The sequence below is a fragment of the Neovison vison genome, chromosome 1 (genome assembly GCF_020171115.1).
Source record: "Neovison vison isolate M4711 chromosome 1, ASM_NN_V1, whole genome shotgun sequence".
Taxonomy (NCBI): Eukaryota; Metazoa; Chordata; class Mammalia; order Carnivora; family Mustelidae; genus Neogale; species Neogale vison.
In genome coordinates this window covers 55,626,760-55,654,381 of record NC_058091.1, presented here as the reverse complement: position 1 = coordinate 55,654,381, position 27,622 = coordinate 55,626,760, and the positions used below count along the sequence as shown (strand labels likewise).

Below are 27,622 nucleotides of genomic sequence, written 5' to 3'. Positions count from 1 at the left end.
AAGCTGACATAAAATTAGCCATCACAACTAACATATATTCTTTCAAGAGGAATTTAAATCTGGATCTGTTTTACTTCATTTGAAGCCAATTGAAATGTAAAGCTGTAATGTATTTTATAGTTAAACAGGTACATATAAAATATCTAAGAAATTATAGTAGTATAGTAGTACTTGAGTTCCTATGAGATCCAATAGTAAGAATTGTTCTTACAGTTGTGATTTAGATTTGGGGTTTGTTGCCCATGGCCCACCTTGGATTTTGCAATACCATAGAAGTTACTGTGAACTTTTTGCCTTATTCATCTTTACAAAACTGAGATAATTTTTTTCTGAGTTATTGTATAGATCTATCTCATTTAAGACAAAATTGTCTTAAATTACATTTAGTACAAGATCAGAATGTTACATACTTGAGAGAATGGAACAAAATAATAAAAAAAAAGCAATGTTTGTGTTCTAATTACCTATCTTCTTGCATATTTAAAACTATTTAAAACATTGTTTTTCTGTTCTAGATTTTCAGGAACCATATGCTGTAGTAGTTCTTCTGGAAAAGGATTTAGTACTTATAGACCTGGCACAAAATGGGTAAGAAATAAAATTTGGTGAGAGTTTATTTTAGTATGTGGTGAAAGAGAATCTTTTTAGCATAGGGTTGGCTATTTCTTTTGTTTGAAAACACTATTTATATCCATAATCTTGACCTCTTTTTACAGATCCAGACACACATTTCTAATTACCTGCCAGACTTACCAGATCCAGTATGTTGCTTATACAGAGTTTCCATTTTTTTAAGCCACAATTTGTTGAATTTCTGAAATTTAATATGATTCAACTTAATACCTGGACACCATGCAGGCAGACAAAATAAGTCCAGAATTGATGCCATTACAGTTTACCTCCAGATAAGCTCTGGGCTCTCCCCACCCCAGTGCACTCTCTGGCACTGTCACGAATCCCGTTGTCAGAGTAATTTTACACATAGCACCAAGCTTGTCACTGTCCTCTTTTAAGAGTCTCATACTTGGCTAAGAGAGCCAACTGTCACCCTGTTATTCTCCTCTTTAAACCACTGTGGTTGCTGCTGTTTTTGATCTGAGAGCACCACCTCGGCTTGCTACTCTACAGAGTAGAAGCTTAGGATACCTTCCAGCCTGATTTCTCACTGTCTTCCTACAGGTGCCTTATTCCCTAGAAAAACTGAACTATGATCAAACTTCAGTGCTTTTTCTTATATGGCTCACAAGAGCTGCAAGCTTCACTTGCTTCACTGATGTCAAAACCCCATAAATCTTTCAAAGTCAGCCCTCATCCCCTCATCTCCTCTTTAAATGTTTCCCCCTCTCTCTTAAAAAAAAAATATATATATATATACACACACACACACACGTATCTCTGATCTGTAAATTGCCACCATAGCTCCTTGGCAACTTTTTGTGGTATTTGCCATATGCTGCTTTTTCTAACATAGATGATAGTATGTTTACTTATAACATCTTTGAATTAAAGTATATTGCAAATAAATAATATTTGTATCTCCTGGAGATAATCATTAAATATTTAATTGACTTTACCCATTCATATTCAGTGTTTCTCAGTTAGGGACAATTTTACTATTTTCCCCCTCTCCCCCCAGATACTTAATGTCTGTGTGAACATCTTTTATAGAAGCTGCTGGCATCTAGTGGTAGAGGACAGGGATGCTGCTAAACATCCACAGTGCACAGGAGAGTCCCTCATAATAAAGAATTTTCTGATCCAAAATGTGAATAGTACCAGGATTAGGAAATCCTGAAGTATAAGTGAACAGTATTATTTACCTTATTTTAAGGCATTCCTAGATTACATCAACTTATGTGCTACCTGTAATTATCAGTTGGATATTTTTATCCTTTTTAAAAATTAGATAATATTTATAGATTATATATATATACACACACATCTATATATAGATGTGTGTGTGTATGTATATCTATATCTCCACCATAATGGAGGAATTTAAAAATATTATTTCTAAATGGTAATCCTAAGGACACCCAGGTGGCTCAGTCTAAGTGTCTGCCTTTAGCTAAGGTCGTGATCTTGGGGTCCTGGGATCAAGCCCCACATCGGACTCCCTGCTTAGCAGGGAATCTGCTTCTCCCCCTCTCTCAAATAGCATCTAAAAAATACATTGATAATAAAAAAATTGAAAGCCCTAGAATGACTTATTCTTTTTTAAAAAAAGATTTACTTATTTATTTTAGAGAGAGAAAGTGCAAGGGTAGAGGGCGGGGAGAGTGCTGAGGGAAAGGGAGAGACAGCCCTAAGCCCACTGCACGCTGAGGGCAGAGCCCAATGCAAGACTGGATCCCATGACCCTGAGCTCATGACCTGAACCAAAACCAGGAGTTGGATGTTTAACTGACTGTGCCACTTAGGTGCTCCTAGAATAACTTCCTCTTAATAGATTTTATTTTTTTTCCCTTAGCTAAGTTTTAAAATTGTATGTGAGACTTTTATGTGTCATCTGTACCAAAAAATATTTAAATTAAAATACTGTGCAAATAACCTGTGGCTAGGCATTTTAAATAAAAATAGCAAATGGATCAGTTAAATGTATAATAATAGTAAGGTTATTGAGCTTAAGTATTATAAAATGTGTTTTGTTTTTGTTTTTTTTTTTTAAGATTTTATTTATTTATTTGACAGACAGAGATCACAAGTAGACAGAGAGGCAGGCAGAGAGAGAGGAGGAAGCAGGCTCCCCGCTGAGCAGAGAGCCCGATGCAGGGCTTGATCCCAGAACCCTGGGATCATGACCTGAGACGAAGGCAGAGGCTTTAACCCACTGAGCCACCCAGGCGCCCCATAAAATGTGTTTTTAAAGAGAAAAAAGTTACCTGCCATTTTTAAATTCATGTTTTTGTTTGAGGTTTTTTCCTGTGTTTTTATGTGTGGTTGAGGAATGGGTAATGACAGTTCGGTTCATTTTGAAATCTAGAAAGGAATTTTCTGAAATTATTCTTTAATTTTTAAATTATTACCAGTAGTAGACTGATAATGCATCTATTTTTTGCAGATGAGCCACTCTGTATTTTTTAGACTTTATAGCCATATTCTGGTTTTTGTGATATTTTTAAGTAGCCATTCTCAAGGAATTCAAACCAGAAGAAAAATATCATTGTGGATTTAGTTAGGATTTTACTTTAATTTTGAGATTTTGGAAAACATTTTTTTGCTTTATTTAATGAAATAACTTCATATCTAGAAAACCTTTAAGGTAGAATTTTATTTAGATTATCATTGAAATAAGAGAGTATCTCTAGATTAAATATTATTGTATTCTATTGATTGGGAAAAAAAGAACTGAAAATTTGTATTAGCTCTGTTGATATAAAGGTAAAGCATCTGTTGATTGAGAGCCTTACACCTTAATGGTTAGGAGCACTGTTTAAATTCTGCTTCTCCTTGCTAGATGGCATACCTTTGGGACATTACTCTTAAGTGTTTGTTCTTCAGTAAAATGTCCACATCATAAGTTTGGTGCAGGAAGTAAATAAGTTATATGTATATATGAAGCACGCAGTCCATTGTGTGCCACATGGTACATTGTTGTAACTGAGCAACGTGCATTATAAAAGATGCCTTTTTTTTTTAATATGAAGTAAATCTATTAATCTCTATGGTAAAATATATGTAATTTCTAAAAATACAGAAAAGAACATTGTATCCCAAAACTTATAAGTTCATATAATCTGTTATGTAGACCTTCAGAGGATGTTATCTTTAAATCAAAGTTAAAAAATGGTTTTCATTCCAAAGCTGTAAATATTTTTTAAAGTTTTTGTTGTTATATTAATTTCATTAAATTAATAAATATTTTTCTTTCCCTGTTGTTAAAGATACCCTATATTTGAAAATCCCTACCCTTTGACTATACATGAATCCCCTGTTACATGTTGCGAATACTTTGCTGATTGTCCTGTGGACCTTATTCCTGCACTTTATTCTGTTGGAGCTAGACAGAAGCGGCAAGGTTACAGCAAAAAGGTATTGAACATGAGTTTTAGTATTTAATCTTACATTTCTGCATTTTATATTTATCACCTTGGAGTATTTGATAACATTGATACCTTTTTTAGAGAAAATAAATAGAAAGTCCTTTTTGGAAGCAAAATACGTTGTTTACTGTTGTCATAGAAATATATATGGGGATGTATGGTATGCTTGGAAGTTGCTTTATACAATAATCTTTTTTTATAGGAATGGCCCATTAATGGAGGTAATTGGGGCTTGGGTGTTCAAAGTTACCCAGAAATAATTATTACAGGGTAAGTAAGATCCTGTTTTGCCACTAAATCATTAATAGCTAAATATAATTAAGACTATATAGACTTTAATTAATTGGGCAAGTATTGCTTTCCTTTATGCTGTAATGTATTAAGAAATGTTATTGTTTAGAATCTGCCAACTTACCCTGAATTTTACCTTTCTTCATTTGGTTGCTATCTTTTCAAATAACAGTATACTTCAAAGAAAGAAAAACATCTCATTTTCTTTTCTTTTTTTCTTCACAATTTTAACTCCTTTGCTTTTCATAGGCATGCTGATGGGTCAGTTAAGTTCTGGGATGCTTCTGCAAGTAAGTATTTAGAATATTACTTGTTACATGTTATGCAATCACTGCTTCTATACAATCTGTTTTATAATAATTTTGTAACCAACATTTAATTTAAAATTTAGAAGCTATAAAGTTAATATGTAATTTATCAAGTATATGAGTTTAGAATTTCTGATAGAGGTAAATATTTTTATGGATATTCACTAGTAAATTAAGAAGGATTCTCAACAGAAGTAATCAAATCCTTTGTTCAAAATTTCATCAGACTTTCTCTTTTTAACTCAAAAATAAGAGAGGGAATATACGGGTACCTGTAGCTCAGTGGTTAAGCATCTGCCTTGTGCTCAGGTCATGATCCTAGGGTCCTGGGCTCGAGCCCTGCATCTGGCTCTCTGCTTGGCAGGAAGCCTGCTACTCCTCTCCCATTCACCCTGCTTGTGTTCCCTCTCTTGCTGTGTGTCTTTCTGTCAAATAAATAAATAAAATCTTAAAAAAAAAAAAAAAAGAGAGAGAGAGGGAATATATTTCAAATCAGTAGAAATTTATAGAGTAATTTTAATGCCTGATTCCAAGCTAACAGTGATTTGTGCCGTCTTTGCAAAATATATATATGGTGGTTACACAATAGCAAAAAAAAAGGAAAAAATGCTTTGAATTGTCAGTGTTTGCAAAACATACATAGTAAGCAATGAGAATCCAGTTAACTCGGGATATTTTCTGTTTCATCATGAAGAAATGTGAAATAGTACCTTTAATAGAGAAAATAAGTAGGAAATCATTTTAGAAAGCAAATATATTCTTTATTTTCATTATATTTATACTGTTTTTTTTAAACAAAATCTTTTCATCAGTCATTTTATTCAGGTTACCTAAATTCATCATCATGATGCTTTTTTTTCTTAATGAATACACTTTTTTGGTCAATAGGTACAGAAATTGCTTCATCTAAACGTCTAATAGAAATGTAGACCTGGAAAGAAAAATATGGTTCAAATAAATAAAGGCTATTTCCTTAGATAGTATGTCTGATTACGTATTATTTTATATTTGTCCTATTTGTATTAAAGTATCTAACATATATTATGTTTTCTTTTAGTAACTCTACAAGTATTATATAAACTAAAGACATCTAAAGTATTTGAAAAGTCAAGAAATAAAGATGAGAGGCCAAACACAGACATTGTAGATGAAGATCCGTATGCCATTCAGATCATCTCCTGGTGTCCAGAAAGTAGAATGCTGTGCATAGCTGGAGTTTCTGCTCATGTTATTATTTATAGATTCAGCAAACAAGAAGTGATTACAGAAGTCATTCCAGTAATAATCTCTTAATTATTTTCAGTGTCAGATGTCTGATATTTAAAAATTTTTTTGAATTATTTAGATTATTTGGGATCAATTTTATCTAGAATTTTAAAGAATACTTAAGTGTTTACATTGCCATCTATCTTTTGTGGAAAATAGTATAGTTTACCCATATCTTTTTAGTGAGCATTTAAATTTAAATCTTTATATATACTATATGTTTCATTTAAGGAAAGTTAATATAAGCATACTCTAATTTGGTATTAACAGGAATGCAGTAAATTTTAAAATCATTTTTAAAAAGCTGAGTCAGAAACATGTTTTTTCTTTGCTAAATCTTTACCTTTAGAAAACTTGTTACATTTTTACCTTTAAAAATCTTGTTCCCACTGAAGAAGCATATATGGGTATGTGTATAAACTGTATGAAATATTCTAATAATTATTCAAAGTAGGCAAACTGTCTTTTTTTAACTTTTTTTTTTTTTTTTTTTTTTTTTTACCAAGATGCTTGAAGTTCGATTGTTATATGAGATAAATGATGTGGAATCCCCAGAGGGAGAACAGGCACCGCCTTTGCCAACACCAGTTGGGGGTTCCACTCCTCAGCCCATTCCTCCTCAGTCTCATCCTTCTACCAGTAGCAGTTCATCTGATGGGCTTCGTGATAATGTCCCTTGTTTAAAGTAAGTTATTAAAAAATACAGATTTTTTTGGAAATTATTTTTTAATTTAGATAAATTATAAGCTTCTTACAATACTATTTTCCTATGATAGAAACAAAGGACATAAGATCATTTCTTTTGGTGTTTTGCTATGGTTAATCCAATTAATTTTTTTGTGGCATCAAGAGGAATATGATTGAATTCTGAGATTTTTATCTTTAAAGTGCTAAGATTTGATCTTTAAACATACTGGTAGAATAGCATGGATCTTTTCTGTATATATAGGTCAATCTTCCAAATCCATGGCTATTTTCTAGTCTGGATTCATATGGATCAAATGTACATGTAGACTGCTTTCTACCCTTTGAAAATTCTGGTTTTTTGGTCTCTAGAGATTCAGTCATTTTGTAATCATTTTCTCTTCCTTCTGATTTGTATTTCCCTGATGCCGAGTGATATGGAGCACTTTTTCATGTGTCTGTTGGCCATCTTTCTCTTCCTTCTGAATCTGCTCTACCACAGCAGTATCATTATTTAAATGCCTTTACTGTAGCATTCCAAATTTGAGTACAGTTTGCTTTTTATACAAAAATAAATCGGATACAACTTTCTTTTCCTTTTTTTCTAATTTATATTATTGAGTTGTTAGATTTTCTAAAGGGTATGAGCCTTAAATATGGCAGAGAAATAAAACAGTGAGGAAAGAGCTAAGATCACTGAAAAATTTTATGAAGACTATGATTAACTACATTTACAGGGAAGTCAATTAGGGTAGTGACTAAAAAGTGGATATGGAAAGTGTCAAAGCAATTCAGTACAAAAATTGAAAAGCAAAAGCCAGGTTAGTAAATTCAAGCTAGGGAGGCCTGGTGAGAGAGAATTTGCATTTGTTAAAAGAACCGGGCTTTGCCCTGATTTTGTTTTAGATCTGCTAGAGTCACTTTTCTTGGTGAATAGTCAAAAAGGATTGCTATGGAGAATGTCTGTGTTACTAAAATTGCATTGCAATCACCCCAAAGACATGGCAGATTTTTAAATATCAAAATTGTTTAAAAGTATAGCCTTTTTTTTCTTGAAGATTTTTATTTATTTATTAGAGTGTAGGGGGGGCACAAGTCCCGGGAGGGGAGAGACAGTGGAAGAGGGAGAAACAGGCCCCTCCTGAGTGGGGAGCCTGATGCAGGGCTTGATCCCAGGACCCCAGGATCAGGAACTTAGCTGAAAGCAGCAGCTTAAAGACTGAACCACCTAGGCACCACAAAAAGTATAGACTTTTAAAAAAATAAGCCTTTATATGTTTATATAAATTCGAGATTGTATGTTCTGTGTTAGTGTTTCTCAAGCAGGGATGATTTTGCTTCTCTGCATTTATTTGCCAATATCTGGAGACATTATTAGTTGTCCCAACAGTAGGAATAGGGTGCTACTGGTATCTCATACAGAGGGGCCAGAGATGATGCTCAAGTACACACAGCACTGCCCTACAACAAAGAACTTCCTAGGTCAGAATGCCACTGGGGCCAACAATGAGAAACTCTGATCTGATCTAAAAAATGTAAGCACTGAGGTTAAGCAACTACATCCCTCAGAAAGGTCTCAAAGTTTCATTTTGTCCCTCTCATGTACATACATGCACACCCCTCTGTAACAGTTCTGGCACATGTTTAGCTAGAATGAAACTTGGAAATACAGAATTCCACTTTCTCCCCTTTTGTTACTTATTTAGTACTACCTTGCTTTAAACTTAAATTTGTAGAATTTCCATTAATGCTCTTCTGATTTTAATGTTTATTTTTCTCCAACCTTTTGTTAAATTTACATCTTATTAGCCTATAAAGTACAGTTTGTCTTTGACGTTCATTTTGGTGACATATTTTTGGTAGCAGGGTTTTGAGATTTTTGTCTAAAATGGACATATTCACCATTGACTTTTTAATCACAGGCAATTTGAGTTATACCTCATTGTTTTCCTTCTTACTAGTTTTTTGGTAAATACAGTTATTTATTAACTTCACATTGTTTTAGTCCACAGTCTGAAAAGCCAATTTTTAAATGTCAGAAATATAACCAAATTAATATTAAAGTGACTAGTACTGAGTTTGTTTTCTATACAGAATGCTTTTTTATTTCTTTTCTTTTCTTTTTTTTTTTTAAAGATTTTATTTATTTATTTGACAGACAGAGATCACAAGTAGGCAGAGAGCCAGGCAGAGAGAGGAGGAAGCAGGCTTCCAAGAGCCTGATGTGGGGCTCGATCCCAGGACCCTGAGATCATGACCTGAGCTGAAGGCAGAGGCTTAACCCACTGAGCCACCCAGGCGCTCCTATACAGAATGCTTTTATATGTAGTTATTCCTTTGAAGAAACATTTTAAAAGTAGCTATTTGATTTATTCCTTTTACCAGTGAAGTTTTATATTTTTAAGTATTTTAATTGAGCTTTTGCAGTTTATTTGTTTAAACAGAAACATTTTGAAACTGCTAAGCCTCCAAATGTACATTTAAAATGCATTTGTATAGATTATGGAGTTTTTTGTTTGTTTGTTTTAAATTATGGAGCTTTTTATTAATATTCAGCTCCTTGTCTTTAAAAAATAAAACCTTAATTTACATTTACTAAAACATTAAAATAATACACATGTAAACATTGTACACATAAAACATTATACCAACCCATCCCCCATTTTGCATTTTTAACCTATCCTGTCATTTCTTGATCCAATTTTTAATTTTTTACCAATTGGGAATTTTGTAGCAGGCTTGACTGACTTGTTTTTGCTTAAGAATTGTTTGCTTTAAGAACATAAAAAAACTTGCTTTTAAGAACTCCATGAGTTCTTTCTTAATTAATTTTATTTATTTATTTATTTGATAAAAAGAAGGAGAGTGCACAAGCAAGGTGGTAGAGGGGAAAGTGAGAAGCAGACTCCCCACTAAGCAGGGAGCTGGATTCTGGACTTGATCCCAGGACCCTGATTATGACCTGAGCTAAAGGCAGACACTTAAGTGACTGAGCTACCCAGGCATCCCCCATGAGTTCTGTGTATCTTTATCACTGAAGTTTTAAATGTGTCCATATTACACACTTCAAATTTTCTTTAATGCTTGTTCCTGCTCTAATATGCATGTTAAATATGCCGAAAGAAGGGGTGCCTGGGTGGCTCAGTGGATTAAAGCCTCTGCCTTCAGCTCAGGTCATGATCCCAGGGTCCTGGGATCGAGCCCCACGTCGGGCTCTCTGCTCTGCAGGGAGCCTGCTTCCTCCTCTCTCTGACTGCCTCTCTGCGTACTTGTGATCTCTGTCTGTCAAATAAATAAATAAAGTCTTAAAAAAAAATGCCGAAAAAAGATAGACACTTCTCTAAACCTTACCCTAATTCATCCAAAAAGAAAATAACACACACAGACTCTTCTATTCAGAAGAACTCTCAGTCTATCTCGAGATGGACAGCTGCCACTGATTAGTATATTTCCCTGAGAAAAACCGGAACTTCTCCTCGGCCAACATACAGTTCTGAGTGTACTGCCTTACTGACTTTGCATGAAGTGACTAACTCAGTTCATATTTGGAATACTGTTAGTGATTCATGTTTACCCTAAAATTTAGACAACCACATATTTGGTCAGGTGTCATGGTCTTCTTCACCAGAAGTACCAACTAAATGACTCAAAAGCATCCTTACCTCTGAATTTGGTGTCAGGAGATTTAACATTGAGTAGTTTTCCTGCTGTCCTTCTGTCATTACACTGTCACTCCAGGGCAAAGCCTCAAGAATTATGAAGTAAGCCTCAAGAATTACTGAATTACTTGTGTAAGTTTTACAAGAGCAATTATAAGGGAAAGAATCTAAGTAATCAAAAATGTTCTCACCTTAAAGTCAAAGTAGATTTTTTTAATAGTTGAAAGTAGTCAAACTCAGAAATATACTACTCATTTTAATTTTAATTGATTTAATTAATAAATTTAAAAAAGGAAAATTTTATCTTCCAAATCCACTTGAAGTTTCCTGATGCAAGTATTATAGGTGTTGTATCTAACTGGCTCTATTCTGGGGTGCTTGGGTGGCTCAGTTGGTTAAGCACCTGCCTTTGGCTTGGGTCAGACTCACTGCTCAGTGGGGAGCCTGCTTCTCTCTCTCTCTCTGCCTCTCCCTCTGCCTGTGTGCTCTTTCATGCACACACACGCTCTTTCTCTCTGTGTGTCAAATAAATAAATAAATAAATAAATAAATAGCTCATTTTTTAAAAGATAGGTGGCTGTATTCCTTAGAAAGTCTTGTATTCAAGATAGTAATCCCTCAAAATCCTAGGGGAGAACATAGGCAGTAACCTCTTCGGCATCAACCACAGCAACTTGTTTCAAGACATGTCTCCAAAGGCAAAGGAAACAAAAGCAAAAATTAACTTGGGTGACTTCATCAAGATAAAAAACTTCTCCACAGCAAAAGAAACAGTCAACAAAACTAAGAGGCAACCCATGGAATGGGAGAAGATACTTGCAAATGACACTACAGATAAAGGCTGGTATCCAAATCTATAAAAAACTTCTCAAACTCAATACCCAAGAAACAAATAATCAAGTCAAAAAATGGGCAGAATACATGAACAGACAGTTCTGCAAAGAAGACATACAAATGGCTAACAGACACATGAAAAAATGTTTAGCATCTTTAGCTATCAGGGAAATTCAAACCAAAACCACATTGAGATACCACCTTACACCAGTTAGAATGGCAAAAATTAACAAGGCAGGAAACAACAAATGTTGGTGAGGATGTGAAGAAAGGGGAACCCTCTTACACTGTTGGTGGGAAAGCCGGTTGGTGCAGCCACTTTGGAAAACAGTATGGGGGCTCCTCAAAATGAGCTTTCAGCTCATTCATTCTTTCAAATATTGAGAACCTCTTTTGCACTAGAGTGTTAAAAGTAACTGCAAGGTTTCTGCCTTCATGAAGTTTTGAAGCATTTGTGATTCTTACTTCATAATGTGTTTCAGATCTACCTTTTTCTCATTGTTTTACATTAATTACAGGCACTTTTTAATTGTTTTCTTATTCTACTTCACGTTGCAAACCTCCACCAAATTAATCTTTCTAAAGTATTTCTTATAAACCTTCATTGGCTTCTAATTCCTTAGAATAATGAAAATATATTTCATACAAATTGACCATTGACAGCTCTTCCGTAGGCACTTTTACTGTGATTAGATGGTAATATTCCCACTTTTTTAGACAAGAAGACAACTGGAAAATGGCAGAGCCAAGACTTAAACTCTAGCCTTTCAAAGCCCTCAGTTCTTTGTAGCTAGCCCCCGAAGATCCTTTAAAGTCTGACCTCAGCCTATTTTGCTATATTGGTTTCTCACTGTTAATATACACCTACACTGTGAGCAAACTTACACATTTGTTAATCTTTGACTATTGGTTTCCTGCTTCTTGTTTGCATGTTTGCAAAAGCATTTATTCAGCAATTACTGGAGAAAGAGTCTACAATCAAAATTACTATCAACTCAGAGTATATTTTTTTAATAGTGCAAGTGTCATGCACCCAAAAATAAATTTCTCAGTTTTTTTAACTCCTTATGTTTTGGGCCACTTCTTATTTTCTTAGATCATATATTTAAGTCTACTTTTCTAACTTGCTTTTTTTTTTTTTTAATTTGGTTTTTTTCTTTCTCTTCTTAATCCATAGACGACATCTCATTCTTCTCTCCATACCTCCTTCCCATTCATACCCATTCTCTTTTTCTCCCTCTTCACTTCCAACCCCCTTAGTTTATAATGGGAACTTATATATGCTTTCTTATTTTTGTTATTTATGTACATGTTTTGTCTCCATCTAGATTAAATGCCAATAGAGAACAGGATTCAGGTTTTTTTCATTTTTGTATATTTAATTCTATATACTTTGTGCATAGTTATTTATGCATGACTTTATAATTAATAAGCTAATAAGATACATGAAGGTAGGTTAAAAGGTAATGTTTTCCTTTTACAGAGTTAAAAATTCACCACTTAAGCAGTCTCCAGGTTATCAGACAGAACTAGTTATTCAGTTGGTATGGGTCAGTGGAGAACCACCACAACAAATAACCAGCCTGGCAGTCAATTCTTCGTATGGATTGTAAGTATAATTTATGTGTTTCTCAGTCTCTTCATAGTATTCCATACATTTTTTTAAATTTTTAAAAATAGAATGATCTTTATTACAACATCAATTAAAAAGTTGTGCATCTTTAACTTCAAATCAGACTTAGTGTTTATTTGGAAAATAACTGTTCTGAATAATCTACTCTGGGTATGCTATCTTATAGTGCTCTCTAAAGAATTGAGATTAAAGTTTAAAGTCAATCTGTACTTTCATGGATATACTCTCAGGAATGATTTCCTTATTAATATTCGGTATAATGGAAGTCTAACAGCCATCAACTCAGAAGACTTTGTACTAAGCTAATTAAATGTTGAACCAGAGCTACATAATTTCTTCTATTTCCAAAATTCACTTGTATAAATTATAAAAGCATAGTAATAGTTTGGTGAAGTATTATACTACAGTTGTATCATCAATTCATACCTTTAAGTATTGAGTTTGAATTATAATACTTTTTATTATAATTTGGTAGACTTACCAAGTATTTTTGTTTGTTTTAAAAGTCAACATTATGGTAGTAGAGAAGCCATACATTGTTTATTCCCAGAGCCATTTATTGGGTCACTTGGTCGTCTTCTTTTATACTAGTCCTAGGGAGGGACTCATCTTTTTCTTCTTCCTAAAGCTATTACCACTCACTCTATCTCTTACAGTTGTATACCCAGCTAAGACAGGCTATAGTCTGAGATTCTTATCTCTCAATGTCTTTAATTTGCTGCCCCACAGTGTAAGAACATGAACTTTCTCTCTTTTACTATTTCACTGCCCACAACCTTAAAGACAGAGGGAATAAGAAAAAGAACCAATAAGAAATTTCAAAGGAAGTTGCAAATCAGTTGATCATAGGCTGATGGACTCACAGTTAACATTTTTTTTAAATTTATTTTTTATTTTTTATAAACATATATTTTTATCCCAGGGGTACATATCTGTGAATAGCCAGGTTTACACACTTCAGAGCACTCACCATAGCACATACCCTCCCCAATGTCCATAACCCCACCCCTGTTCTCCCAACCCCCCTACCCCCAGCAACCCTCAGTTTGTTTTGTGAGATTAAGAGTCACTTATGGTTTGTCTCCCTCCCAATCCCATCAGTTAACATTTTTTTAGCCCTTGTTGCATGTTTTCAGTATTTGAGCTGGCTGCCAAAATTGTTTAATGTGAAATCCATATTTAGAGCTTTAACTGAAAAATCTAATTACCCGGCCCATTGTCTCTAATCTGCTTGGCAGTGGTCATCATGAACAGAATTAAAACATTTCTTCTTTAGATGGGTCATCTAATGTCCTTCTGTGTCTTGTTTGTCTTACTTACAGAGTCCTTATGTACATTTCAATTTTCAGCTTCTGACTTTAGATATCTTAAAAGAGTCAAATTCCTTTATTCATAGTTGCTCGGTTTGTAGTACCTGACTCATAACTGGGAATGTATTTGGAGTACTCCAAAGGGAGACCTCCAACATTTATGTTTTCCACTTTTTATTCTTGACTGAATGGATTACCAAAACTTTCTCAGAGAGATAATCTGCCACTTCCCTAGTGGAAGAGAGTGTCTTTTTCTGAGCTGCTCGAAATGGCCCTAAGTCAGAAAAATAAATGTCACTTTTCCTAGCATAGAGATTTATGTCTGTGATCAAGTTTCACTTCCTGTGCCAACATTTTTTTTAATGATATAGACTTTTAATCATTTATGTCTGCAGAAGATCTACATAGTTCCATGAGAAGTGATATGTAACCTGTATTTCCATGTCTCTGATAGTCTTTAGTTGCAAAGAAGAATTTTCTGGAAAACCCATTCTCCTCCTTTTCAGCCTTATAGACTACAGGTACATTTCCTTATAATTACTTATTTGTGCTAAAATATTTATTCTTTTTCTATTCCCAGGGTAGTTTTTGGCAATTGTAATGGCATTGCAATGGTAGACTACCTCCAGAAAGCAGTACTCCTCAACCTGGGCACTATTGAATTATATGGCTCCAATGATCCTTATCGGAGAGAACCCCGGTCTCCTCGTAAATCTCGACAACCTTCAGGAGGTATAAAGAAAAAAATCCTGAGTTTTAGGATTTCTATAAATACTGAGTTACTTCTTTGTATATAAATACTTAAGTTAGATACATAGCTTGTCTGACTTAGTCTGTATATGTAAACTGTCAAAACTAGTAAAAGATTTGAACCTTCTTTGTGTTGTGTTATTAGATTTCACTTTTGTTTTTAATATCCTAGGATTTTAATTAACGCTGGGAAAGAACCACAGTGGCAGGCTTCTTCAGCTAAATTATGAGATGAAAATTTGTGGAATAAAAGTTAACTTCAAAGTTAACTTCAAAGTTTTGCCCCTTTTATTGTTTGGTATTGTAAGACCCAAAATTTGTCATTCCACCTATGTTATTTAAAGGGATCATTTCCTGTGTGGAAAAAAAAATGTAAATGCAAAAGTGAATTTGAATTCTATGAAAATGTAGTATTCTTAGATAGCCTTGATTCAGTGCAATCCCAAATCCATTAAGAGTTTTCTTTATAACATTCTTTTATATTTGCTAGGTGATTAGTCTTAATTTTATAATATTTTTAAAAATTTTTTAAAGATTTTATTTGAGAGAGTGCATGGTGGAGAGGGACAGGGGGGAGGGGGAGAAGTAGACTCCTACTGAGCAGGGAGCCCAGATATTTGGGCTCCATTGCAGGACCTCCTGGATCATGACCAGAGCTGAAGGCAGACACTTAACTGACTGAGCTGTCTGGGTGCCCAATTAGTCTTAATTTTAAATGTTTTAATATGTCTAGTTGGTGGTCTTTACCAGTACTTGTCACATTTTTTTTTTTTAAACCTCCTGGCATTGGATCTCTGGCACATAGGGGTATATTAAGTGAGGACTGCAGCAGTTACTAGCCTGAAGGCTCCAGTCTCCTCAGGACCTGTTCAAGCTGAACTAGGGATTGAAGGATTGAGGGGAACCCTTTCTAGAGCAGACTTAGCCCATCTGCAGAATGCCAGTGTGCAGTAAAACACTGGGAATCTCTGGTCTGTACTTATAACTTGGTCTCTCTGATTTTAAATTCTGAGATTCATTTCTCATTTGCTCTTATGGCATAATTATCTAATATTACCTGTATCACAGTTCATAAAAGAAGAAAAATGGGGGGGATATAGACCTTATTCTCACTTTGGTTTGATGCTTGAATTTTCTTTTCCAGTTTTGTTTTTGTGTGTGATCATTTTGTCATGTGTTATCTTCAGCAGAAATTGTCCCAACCATACCATTCTAGTACCTTTGTCTCCTTTTTTTCCTTCGCTTTTCATTGCTTCACTAAGGCATGCTGATTGTGACTTCTTGCATGTGCGGCCTTTCTAGCTTATATTCTGAATCTGTGAAAAAACTCCGTTCTTCCTTAAGTAAGTTACTTATTCCATGTCAGTAAAGTCATAGCATTTTTTTTTGTTGTCTATAAAATCATTTTTTCTCATTTATTTTTAAAAGAGTGTGTTAAAACATTATATATCTAAAATGGCATACTCATTCCTTAAGTTCATCGTGTATATGAAAACAGCTATTGAAATGTTTGTGTCCCAACCAGGTTTCTTTATAAAGCAAACTAATATTTAGTATTAGAAAATTAAAACATTGTCATGATTGAGGAGACAAGTACTTTTAGTAATTTTACCACAAACCTGTGTAAAAAGTTTTTTGCTCCTAAAATAAATTAATTTCTCTTCTCCTTGATACCTCATAATAGTTTCATAAAATTGCTAGAAATTAAATACATAAGCTTATGTATTTAATTTATGTATTTTGCTATGTGGTTTCAAAAATGTTTTTTTCTTAAATTTCATTGCATCCTCTATCCTGTAGTAAATCTCATAATATTATTTATATTATTATTTGTTTTATTTTATATTGAAGAGTAAGGTGTTTAAGTACAGGAGAACTATTTGAGTTTTTCTGTATCAGTTTAAGATATTATTATGCTCAGTTATAACAATATTTAGTATTGTGTCTTAAATAAAAATTAAAGAAAAGTTAAATTAAATTAAAATTCAAAGAAAGTTATTTTAAAATGTACTTTAACATTTTAAGAATATTTGTGCTTTATTTCTAAAATATAATTGTTTCAAATAAAATTATAAAATAATTGATAACAGAATTCTTTAACTGTCTTGATAAAAAGGCTATTTTTATAAAAGTGCATATTTTATAATAGGTTATAAAAGTGTTGCCCAAATACCTCCAAATTCTTTTTTTTTTTTTTAAAGATTTTATTTATTTATTTGACAGAGAGAGATCACAAGTAAGCAGAGAAGTAGGCAGAGAGAGAGAGAGGAAAGCAGGCTCTCCGCCCAGCGGAGAGCCCGATGTGGGACTCAATCCCAGGACCCTGGGATCATGACCTGAGCCGAAGGCAGCGGCTTAACCCACTGAGCCACCCAGGCACCCCCCAAATTCTTTTTTAAAGATTAGCTTGGAAAAATGATTTTACTACTAGTAGATTCTAATATGATTTCATAAAGAGTGAGGTGTTTGCTATTCATGAAATTAATCTTGTAAACATTATAGTTTGTGTTTTACAGCTGTATTAAAATGCAGTTGAACCCATAACTAAAATGTGTACAGTGATTTCATAATAAAAATTATGAGATTTTAACAGGGACAACTAGTGATAAAGTATTTCAACTACCTGTGTATCTGCTTGCTGAAAGTCTTAATTACAACAAAAGTGAAACATGATTAATAGGTGTCTTGTTTCGCTGACCACTTTTTCACTCAGTGAAGGACACAAAAGGGAAATTTTTATTCTGAATATAATTGTAAACCCCAAATAAGATCTTTTTTTGGTGATGTGAAAGTGATAAATCCATGAAAAGAAAATTAACTTCGTCTTGGAAATTGATAATAATGAAGAAAGAAATTAGAGGGACAAAGTTGTGCATGACTTTAGGAAAGATATTTTCAAAAGTTACAAAGAAGTAGCTATAAAAATGAAGATTTGGGCTATACAATTACAATTAATTTCAGTTCTTCAATATATTCAATAGAATAGAAAAGGAAATAGCTACCAAGCCCCATAAACTAGTTGATATTTGTGTGTGTGTGTGTGTGTGTGTGTGTATTATAAGAAATAAAACAAACTATATAAGAAATGAGGGATATAATCAAGGATGCATAATAAGTTTCGTATAAATCATTAAGTACTTTGTTGAGTATAGACTGGTCTTAAAAAAATGGGATAGCAAAATGTTTGGTTTCAATGAAAATATAATTAAAGAAGGATTAGGACTCTAGGGATCATTTGAAATGATAGTTGTAAAACAGAATATAGAGCTTAATAACTTTGTTTGTCAACCCTTCATTAAGAGGAATGATTTAACTTTCTGAAAATTATGAAAAATAAGATAAATGAAAGTCTAAGCTATATTTTGTATGTAAGGCAGACCTTAGTAATAAAAAGTGATAAAGTAATAAAAACGTATCAAGAGAATTTGTGAAAAGAATTTGTAAATAGTACTCAAGTTGATAAAGGACAAATAAATCAGTAAATTTGATGTACAGATCATTCAGAATTCTAGAACGATTTGTGTGCGTATTGAAATGCCTGTGTGCGTACTGAAAACAGAGCCATCAACTGAAGTCAGCAGGAATCTACTAAAAGTAAAATGTACCAAAATTGGTGTTACTTTTTTAATCTCATAACTATATTGATGGCTCAATATATGGTCATATATTGACCCTGTTGACATAATGTTTCCTAAAGTTAATCAGATACTTAATAAAGAATTCCATGTATATTTTTTATGAACTGTGCAGATGGAAGTGACCTAATCATTTTGGCAGTTGTAAGATTGATTAAACCAGGAGCCCACAAACTACTGTCCCTGAGCCAAAGCAGGCCTACTCCTAGGTTTTGCCAGTACAGTTTAATTAGAACAGCATCTTGCTTATTTTCTTAGCTGGTCTCAAAACCAATCTAGACCTTCGCATTCCAGGTTTGCCAACCCCTGGATTAAACCAGGGTCTATTTGTAGCCTAACATTAATTTGTAGGTAATGAACCTCAGTAGATATATTGTGATGAATAACATATGATTATGGTTTGTTGAACATTTTGAATAGTAAATTAAGCTTCCTACTTAAACATGTGAAAAAGAAGGTATGCTTTTTGTCAATAAAGGGTAACTACTACATTTGATGGCAAAGACCCAAAAGATAGTTGTAAGTAGAAATCATAAATTGTACACTTAACCATGTTGTATAAGCCATAGGATCATATATATCAATCAGTCATGTAGGGTTGGAATTGACTTTTACCCTGAGCATAATGGAAGGCTTAAAATTTCAAAATTGATTATCTAGGCTCACTAAAGTAGTAGATATACTATCGAAACTATTTATTATTGAGGTATAATTGGCTATATAATCATTATATTAGTTTCAAATAGTGATTTGTTATTTGTATACATTGCAAAATGATCACCACAGTAGGTCTAAGAGTCGTCATCTTACATAGTTAAATTTTTTTTTCCTTGCAGATATCTTCCTTTAAGATATCTACACTATCACTAACTATAGTTTTGCTGTATATTACATCCCTTATTTATTCTATAACTGGAAGTTTGGTCCTTTGACCCCTTTTATCTTTCTTTCCCCACCCTCCACACCCTGCTATGGCAATCACCAATTTGTTCTCTGTATCCATGAACTTGTTTCTTGTGGTTTTTTTGTTTTTTGTTGGGGGGGTAGTTTCAGTTCCATTATATCATACAAGTGAGATCATACAGTAATTGTCTTTCACTGTCTGACTTACTCTATTTAATGTAGTGTCCTTGAGGGCCATCCATGTTGTCACAAATAGCAAAATTTAAATCTGTTATGGCTGAATATATCCCATTGTGTGTTTGAATGTATATATGTGCGTGTGTATATATATATACACACACACACACACATTTTTATATATGCCACATTTTCTTTAGCCATGCATCCACTGATGGACACTTAGGTTGTTTCTGTATATCACTACTGTTTAAAGACCTGCTTTTTTAGTATTCTATCAAGAAGGAGTCCATTTATATAAACAAGTATTTTGTCAAAGATTAAATGCATACCTAAAATTCCATCCATCATCTTTGAACCATAAGAACTAGTTTTTTGTTTTTTCCAGAATCATAGTTTAATAAGTGTTAAAAAAAATTACTGCTTGTTATTCAAAACTTTCTAGTGAAGAAAAATAATATATAAATATAAGAAAAATAATATATAAATCAAAATAGAAAACCCTTCTTATAAACTTATTTTGGTACTCCATGTTCTCTGAAAATGTTATTGTGAAAGCTTTCTTAGTGATTGGACTGTGATATCATGTCTGTGTTTACCAACACAACTTGTGGAAAAGTTGATACTGATCATATATGCACATATGTCAGCATAATAGCTAACTTCTTCTGAGACCTAAATATGTAGGCTCCCCAATCCCATCTGCTGCCCAGCTATCCCAAAGTCCTGATGTATGTTTATTTGTAATTTTTAAAGAATTTGCAGGAATTCTTTTCATTCCAGTTACCAAGGAACTTAATATCTGTTCAAATTGTTTACTCTGCATATTGCCATTTTTTAAATTCTACACTTTATTTAACTGTCTACAGCATAAAATACCTTGCTATGGTTTCTCCTAAGAATCTAGGCCATCCTATAAGATAGATGAGTTATATAATTCATATAAATCTGAGAAAAGGAAGTATTTTTTAGAGCTCTTTAAAAATATGTGGTATAGTTTTTAAGAAGTGTAGTCCTATAAGATAAGTAATGTACAATATTTTAAATATTGGAAATGTGGAAGCACAAAATTATTTTAAATATTTACAGAAGATGTTTGAAACATACTTAGCAAAAACCACTTTGACATTTGAGTTGAGAAGTTTCTAAAAATCACCAAATTTACTACCAAGTATTTATTTTCCTTCAAGAGAAATCCAATAAGTGTATCATATACTCTCAAATTACTGATTTTAAGCGAAGTCCTACTTTGTATCTAATGTCCTTGAAGAATAGTAAATTATCTCTTAGAACTTTTCTTTTTTCTTAACTAATGACTACTATACTATTTTTAGGTATTTTTAATATCAAATGCTCCTATTTCCTATCTCAAGATTAATGGTCATAGTATCAATGCCAGTACAGTCTGTTCAACTGCTGGGTTTTTACCAATGGACAGTCATTAAATGTGTACTGTAGGGACGCCTGGGTGGCGCAGTTGGTTAAACGACTGCCTCCGGCTCAGGGCGTGATCCTGGAGTCCCGGGATCGAGTCCCACATCAGGCTCCCAGCTCCATGGGGAGTCTGCTTCTCCCTCTGACCTTCTCCTCGCTCATGCTCTCTCTCACTGTCTCTCTCTCTCAAATAAATAAAATAAAATCTTAAAAAAAAAAAAATGTGTACTGTAAATAGGGCATAAAACTGCACATATGTAAATTTGTGTTGTGATTTGGTTTCTGGTTTTCTTTTTTAGCAGGTCTGTGTGATATTAGTGAAGGGACTGTAGTCCCAGAGGATCGCTGCAAATCTCCAACTTCTGGTAATTTTTTATTTCATTAATAATTAAAATTCCAAAAAAAAATACAGTGTGAAAATTCCTTTTTACAGCTAAGCTTATAAAATAACACCTACAAGGAACTTTTGTGTCCCATATTTTTCTCAAAATGACTATTTTTTGCATTCTCATTAAGTGAAAAGAAATGCACTAGATAAAATCCCACAGCTGTTACCCGTTAAGAGTCATAGAACTATTTACTTAGCTTTTTTATGTTTATACTTTTTTAGGGAAAATATATTTTACTTGTCACCATTGATCAGATGGTTTGGTTAATCTACAATGTTGTCTTTGCTCTAGGCTTGCCTGGTGTCATCTGTTAGAATAGTGCTCTAATTCTTGAGTAGTATCCATTTAAATATTACCAAAGATTTTAAACATTTATAATCTAATGGTAACTGTAGACAGAATAATTGTAGACTAATTGTATATGTTTCTGTTTTTGGTCAAAGTGATATTTGATATAATTTTATAGCTATATTAAAGCAGTTGTCTTTTTTTGTCCATGTGATATAGGTCTTTATGTAACCTATGTGTATATTAATATTTTAGTGGAACATAACTTTTAGTATCTTTTCAGTCTCCTTAAGATTAAGAAAATCATAATTTTATTATTATTTTAAGTGGATAGAAACTTTGTGAGTCTTTCCTACAGGTGAATTCACAGTTCTAACTACCTTATTAAATCATTCTGGCTGGGAATATTTATCAGTTTTGCCTGCAAAGATTGTTCTTAGGATAAAGTGACATGGTTCTCCACTAGATTTTGACCCTTCCATAGCTGGTTCTACTACATCAGAAGTCATTATAAACATGGGAACTTTTGGGAAGTGCATTTTACTTTACTCTCTCATATTTCCATTTAGCATTTTGTTAGACATAGAACTGTAACATTTTTGTGATGTTTTCTTTTTGAAATTGCATTTTCCTGATGTTGCACAAGTTATACCTTAAGATATATCTATCTTCTAGTTTTCTTAATCTTTAAATTTTGTATTTAAATTGAATCATTAATAGAATATGGAACTATAGGAATTATTTAATTAGCACCTAATGTTAAGTCTGATCATGGGTACAGTAAAATTTGAATGAATAATATGGAACAAGTAACTGTATATCTGATCTCACAGAACTAGAGTTATTTCTGAATTCGGAATTCAGAACTGGAGTATATTTATTGCTGTTCTTTGTTCATCTGCCTACAATACTGTTCTGATCTTCTTACCTATTTACTCTAAAGGCCATATGAATGCAGTTGTCAATATGTTAAGGCTAAAAGCCAGACTGGATAATTTGGACATGTAATTATCTTTTAATATATTAAATGGCCATCAAAATTGTTTTGACAAGACTCAGCCCAAATAAATTAATACTCATTATTATCCTAAGCCAAACTATAAATAGTATATATATATATATATATATATATATATATCAATTTAGAATAGCCAATAAGAGGTAATTACAGATAAGTATTTAATTAAGTATATTAAAATTTGAGTATATAAATATAAAAAGTATGTAAAAGTAGAAACCCTCCAGATCTTTCTCTGAGAAACTCAAACATTGCTGAACATTTTCAAATATATTTTTTGATCCACATGAAAGGACAGTATAGTTTTAACATACAGAAATTTATCTGACACTAGGTATTTTATCGTTTCAGTGAGTTGGAGCTACAGCAAAAATCATTGATAAATCAGAAATTCTGATCTTAGATAGAAAACTTTTAACTTGTTTAGTCTTTGATTATGCCCCAAAAGATATAAGAATTTTCTGAAGAATTATATGCATTCCTACATATCAGGAAAGATACCTTTTACAAAAAAACAAATCAAACTTTTTATAGTAGACAGTAGTTGTGCCTGAAACATGTTTCATAGAGCAGGAAATAGATGTCACTCATGCATATGAACTAAAACATATACTAGAAACTAGAATAAAATAAAATTCTGGAAAGCTAACCCTTTGACAGTATATTCTTATAGTTATGTCTTTCACTATTGGTCCATCTTAAAATAGTAGTATTTCTTGCTACCCATCTTGAGCCAGTTTTCCAAACTTTGCACATTTGTAACTTTTTTGCCTTCATTCTTCATTCTTCATTCTAATAAGGAAATAAAGGAATAATTTAGTATCATTTCTCTCCCCAAACATGCAAATTCTACTAATTTAGGATAGTCAAAAAAGAAAAATGGATAGGGCTAAGTTTGAGGTGAATCAGAAGAACCACAAGGTGATCATGTTATTAAAATGGAAAGTAGTAATTAAGTTGCCAGCATCAAGTACTTTCTCGCAGTGTGGTAGGATATATATAAGTAGTTAAATGATACAATATAGATTATTAAACCAATATAGCTAATAGAAAACAGTGTATCATGAGAGAAGAAGAAATGTATAAAAGTGGGTTGGGAGTTCAACTGAGTCACTCATAAATACTAAGAGGAGGACCACTATTATTACAAAAATGAAAAGTAGCCATACACCCTTTATCAAAATCAGTGTGTTTATTCAAAATAATAATGCAAATGAAGAGCAAATTTTTATGAAAAGCATTTAAGTCCCATAATCAAAATTGGTTGTCTCAACACTTTAGCTGATTCAAAGAGCTCAATTCAAAGAGCATCCTGAGAAAGTACAAGTAATTTATATAGTTTGGCTTTTCCATTTGTTTTTAAATAAAACAGCAGTCTCTCTGAAATAGCATATTAATTCTGTCATCCTGAATTAACATAAGAACTTCTGCTATCTCCATTTGATCTTTGTATTTCAAAGAACTCAGATTGCTTTACTGAGCACTTTAATTATTTTGAGATTCTGTTTTAGTACTGCATTGGAAATGTGTGTGTGTGCATGTGCATATGTGAAAATGATAAAAACATTTATTAGGTTATTTCAGTTTGAAGAAAACCCAGGGTTACATAGACCATAATATAAATCCTGCCTTCAGGAGTTGCCATATACCCCAGAAAAAACAAAATGCTGTAAATATTTTCTGTTTATTTAATCGTAATTATTTGGTAAATATATTCAGATGGGATATGCTGAAAGCATTTTTGGAACTTTGACAAAAATTCTGAAGACCAATAGTAGGCAATTTCAGTTAGGGGAAACATAAATCTTTTCTTTACATTTATGGCTTATGTTGGAAATTTTTTTTGGAAATACTAAAAAATATTTTTTATTGTGTTATGTTAGTCACCATACCATACATCATTAGTTTTTGATGTACTGTTATTAATATACATTGTTTATGTAAATACCCAGTGCTCCTAAAAAAACATTTTATAATTTTATATTCATATTTAGATTGTAGCTATTGCTCTAATATGAAATATATTAAATAAAACAAGTATTAATTTTTTTTACATTCCTATGGCTATTTAATATCAGGGTGACTGTGATATTTTAAAATATTTATAACATCTTATAACTGTTATCTTCTTTGAAGAACAAGTATACCCATTTCTAATCCTGAAAATAACATTGACTCCAGTGTTATGTTACATTTTTTGATAAAGGATTTATGAGGATCCATAAATTCTACCTAGCAAAAATAACTTGGTTTTTTAAAGGGTAATCTTTTAAGACTATTACAGAAGTAATTGGATGCTGCCATGTTACAGGTTTTACTTGGTCTATGGAGAGATTTCAAGGGTATTTTCCACTTGGCCAAAGAAAGTATGATTTTTCCAGGGGAAGAGAAGATCAAACTTTGACCTTATTTATTAAGGTTCAGTACTTTCACTGGAATAAAAAAGAAAAAAAGTATAGAAGGACTTTATTTACTTCCAGTTATGTTTTAGGTATTTGCGTCTATCAGAAAAGCTTTTTATTCATTCAACAAATGTTTACTTAGAGATTTCTGCATACAAAGCACTCTCCTGAGTGCAAAGAGAGTGCAAAGGTGAATCAAATGGAGGCCCAGTTTTTAGAAGTGCAGTGCAGTAGGAAAAGGGTACATGTATGTAAACTTTTTAAAAAATGAGGTATTAAGTGATGAACCTCATTAGAGAAATGTACAGATAAGGGATTATTGGAACTTAAAAGAAGCAGAATGATGTGTAGCGAGATTGTGAAAATTTATGCGTGAGATGTTATTTGAAATGTGCTATTATAAAGGATAGATCATTTAATAAAAGTTGTCAACTAGAATACTACTTAAGATTTTTTTAAGATTATGTTTATAAATAAAACACTTATGTTAGAAATTAAAGAGTTGTGATGAAAAATTAGAAACTCCTTTTTTTAAGGAAAAGGGACAAATAAAATCTTAATTATATAAATATTAGATAAACTTATTGGAAGTCACAGCCAGATTAAAATTCTTACCTCATTAAAAGTAAGTAAATATTTGAACATACCTAATATTATAAGTAATATCCTTAATATTTTAAAGATCCCTATGGTAAAATAGAATTTATATGTGATTTTAAACCTTGTATCTAGGAAGTTAGCCATAGAATATATTTTGCCAGTATACTTCTTGTACAGGATTCTTAGTTCTAGGTGAACCTTATTCAGTTAACTAATGTCAAAGAATTTTTGCATTTTCTTTCAGAAACAGTTAATTGCTGCTTATATTTTTCTTTATCTGTTCTCTAACATCTATACCAACAATTTTCTAAATGGTTTTAACTTAAGGAAAAATAATTATAGATTAAAGTTAATATTTATATATACTAGGGCTCTCTCTACTGTGGGAGATAATGCACTATTGTTTGCTATACTTACTGTAGTATTATAAGAGTTGTTATTAATTATATTCATGACATTTTCTTGTGGCCAATAATATGGAAACTAATCTTAGAAGTTACCAGATTATTTTGTCTGTACTTTTCCCTATGAAGACTCAGTGTTTGTGACTGACGATGTGCCTGTTCCTTCCATTGTCTTCGTTTGTGTAGGTTCTTCATCACCACACAATTCAGATGATGAACAAAAAATGAATAATTTTATAGAAAAGGGTATAGTATCTTTATTTTAAAGTATTTTCTTTTAATTATGTTTAATTTATTTAGTTTACTTTGACTAGATTTTGACATTTTTATATCAAAATATTATTTTCAGTGAAGACCAAAAGCAGAAAGTTTTCCAAGATGGTAGCCAGTGATATAGGTAGGAAATAGAAATTTCTCTTTTGTTTCTAATCCTCGCTATATGCAGTATTACTCAACACCAGAAAATGATCTAATGCATTGCATTTTGTATATATTAATTTGTTATTTCTATGCTAAACAATAATCTCTTGGGCTGTTTCTTCTAAACTTATTGGGGCAGTAATTATTAAAAATCAGTTAAATTGGGATTGTAGTTCTTCTGACTTACAATGTGAATTATTCTTTTTTTTATTTTTGCTTTATTTAAAATAAAGCAGGGTTCAATTTATGCCATAAATAGTACAATTTTATACTTCCAGATTTTGAGATCTTTTTCCTTTGTAGTTTTATTTGTATTTTCTCCTACCTTTATTCCATCTTTCTCAAATTTTCAAAGCCCCCAATTTCAAGGAAATGGTTCTCTACAATACTGACTCTTTTGTTCTATAATCTGCACTACCATTAAGTTAAATGGGAATTTTCTTAAGACTCACCCCTCCCCCTCCATGCACACAAGTAAAAATGATTGATGGAGAGTGTTTTATATTAATCATTTTGAATGTTTTTATGAATGCACTTTGAAATGAATTATCCAGTTCAAGGTTTTCAGTTTAAAATAGGTAGACAAAATATAATCAAGCTTTCAGAATATAATCATCTTAAGATTTTTGGATTGATCATAAAAATTTAAATATTCTCTTAGGATTTTTAAAGGCTTGAGAAGCACTGTTTTACAAAAAAATAAATTAATTAATTCTTTGATTTAATCCAAAATTTTTATTATACAATTATTATGTTATTCCTCCAAAATGCCTACCATATATTCCTTGAATTATATTAAATGAAGTGCATTTCTAGGCAGCTGAAATAGATTTTCCTTTTCTCATGATAAAGCTTAATATATAGTAAAATTAAATTTCTAAAATTTAACAGAAGTACCATCCATATTGTCTGCATGTTGTAAATTGAACCCTGTTTAGTCATATTAACGTTGGCTGACTATTAGCACCTCTGGTCATTTTTTAAATAAGATGGTTTATTCTTGGGCAAAGGGCTTTTCATAATATGGGGAGTTGATTATCTCTTTGTGGTTTTATAGTGAATCAGTTGGTAATAGTTAAATCACTTTAATTATATTAGCACTATAGCATAAATACTTTTTCAACCAAATTTTTTTTAATAGTCTGTCTTAACTAGTACTTATTGTCATATAATG

General features: G+C 32.3%; 1 protein-coding gene across 3 annotated transcripts in view; it reads left to right on the top strand.

The window, feature by feature from the left end:
• STXBP5 (syntaxin binding protein 5) overlaps positions 1-27,622 on the top strand; it is a 177,052-nt gene that overhangs the window by 100,539 nt on the left and 48,891 nt on the right. Inside the window, exons 11-21 of one of the 3 annotated variants that reach the window (XM_044247118.1) lie at positions 516-588; positions 3,885-4,032; positions 4,246-4,313; positions 4,584-4,624; positions 5,700-5,920; positions 6,415-6,593; positions 12,569-12,694; positions 14,609-14,760; positions 21,227-21,292; positions 26,215-26,274; positions 26,378-26,425. In XM_044247118.1, the coding sequence (XP_044103053.1) occupies positions 516-588; positions 3,885-4,032; positions 4,246-4,313; positions 4,584-4,624; positions 5,700-5,920; positions 6,415-6,593; positions 12,569-12,694; positions 14,609-14,760; positions 21,227-21,292; positions 26,215-26,274; positions 26,378-26,425 (1,182 nt within the window). The remainder of the gene's footprint in view (positions 1-515; positions 589-3,884; positions 4,033-4,245; positions 4,314-4,583; positions 4,625-5,699; positions 5,921-6,414; positions 6,594-12,568; positions 12,695-14,608; positions 14,761-21,226; positions 21,293-26,214; positions 26,275-26,377; positions 26,426-27,622) is intronic. The other 2 variants (XM_044247119.1, XM_044247120.1) reach the window with 2 other exon arrangements.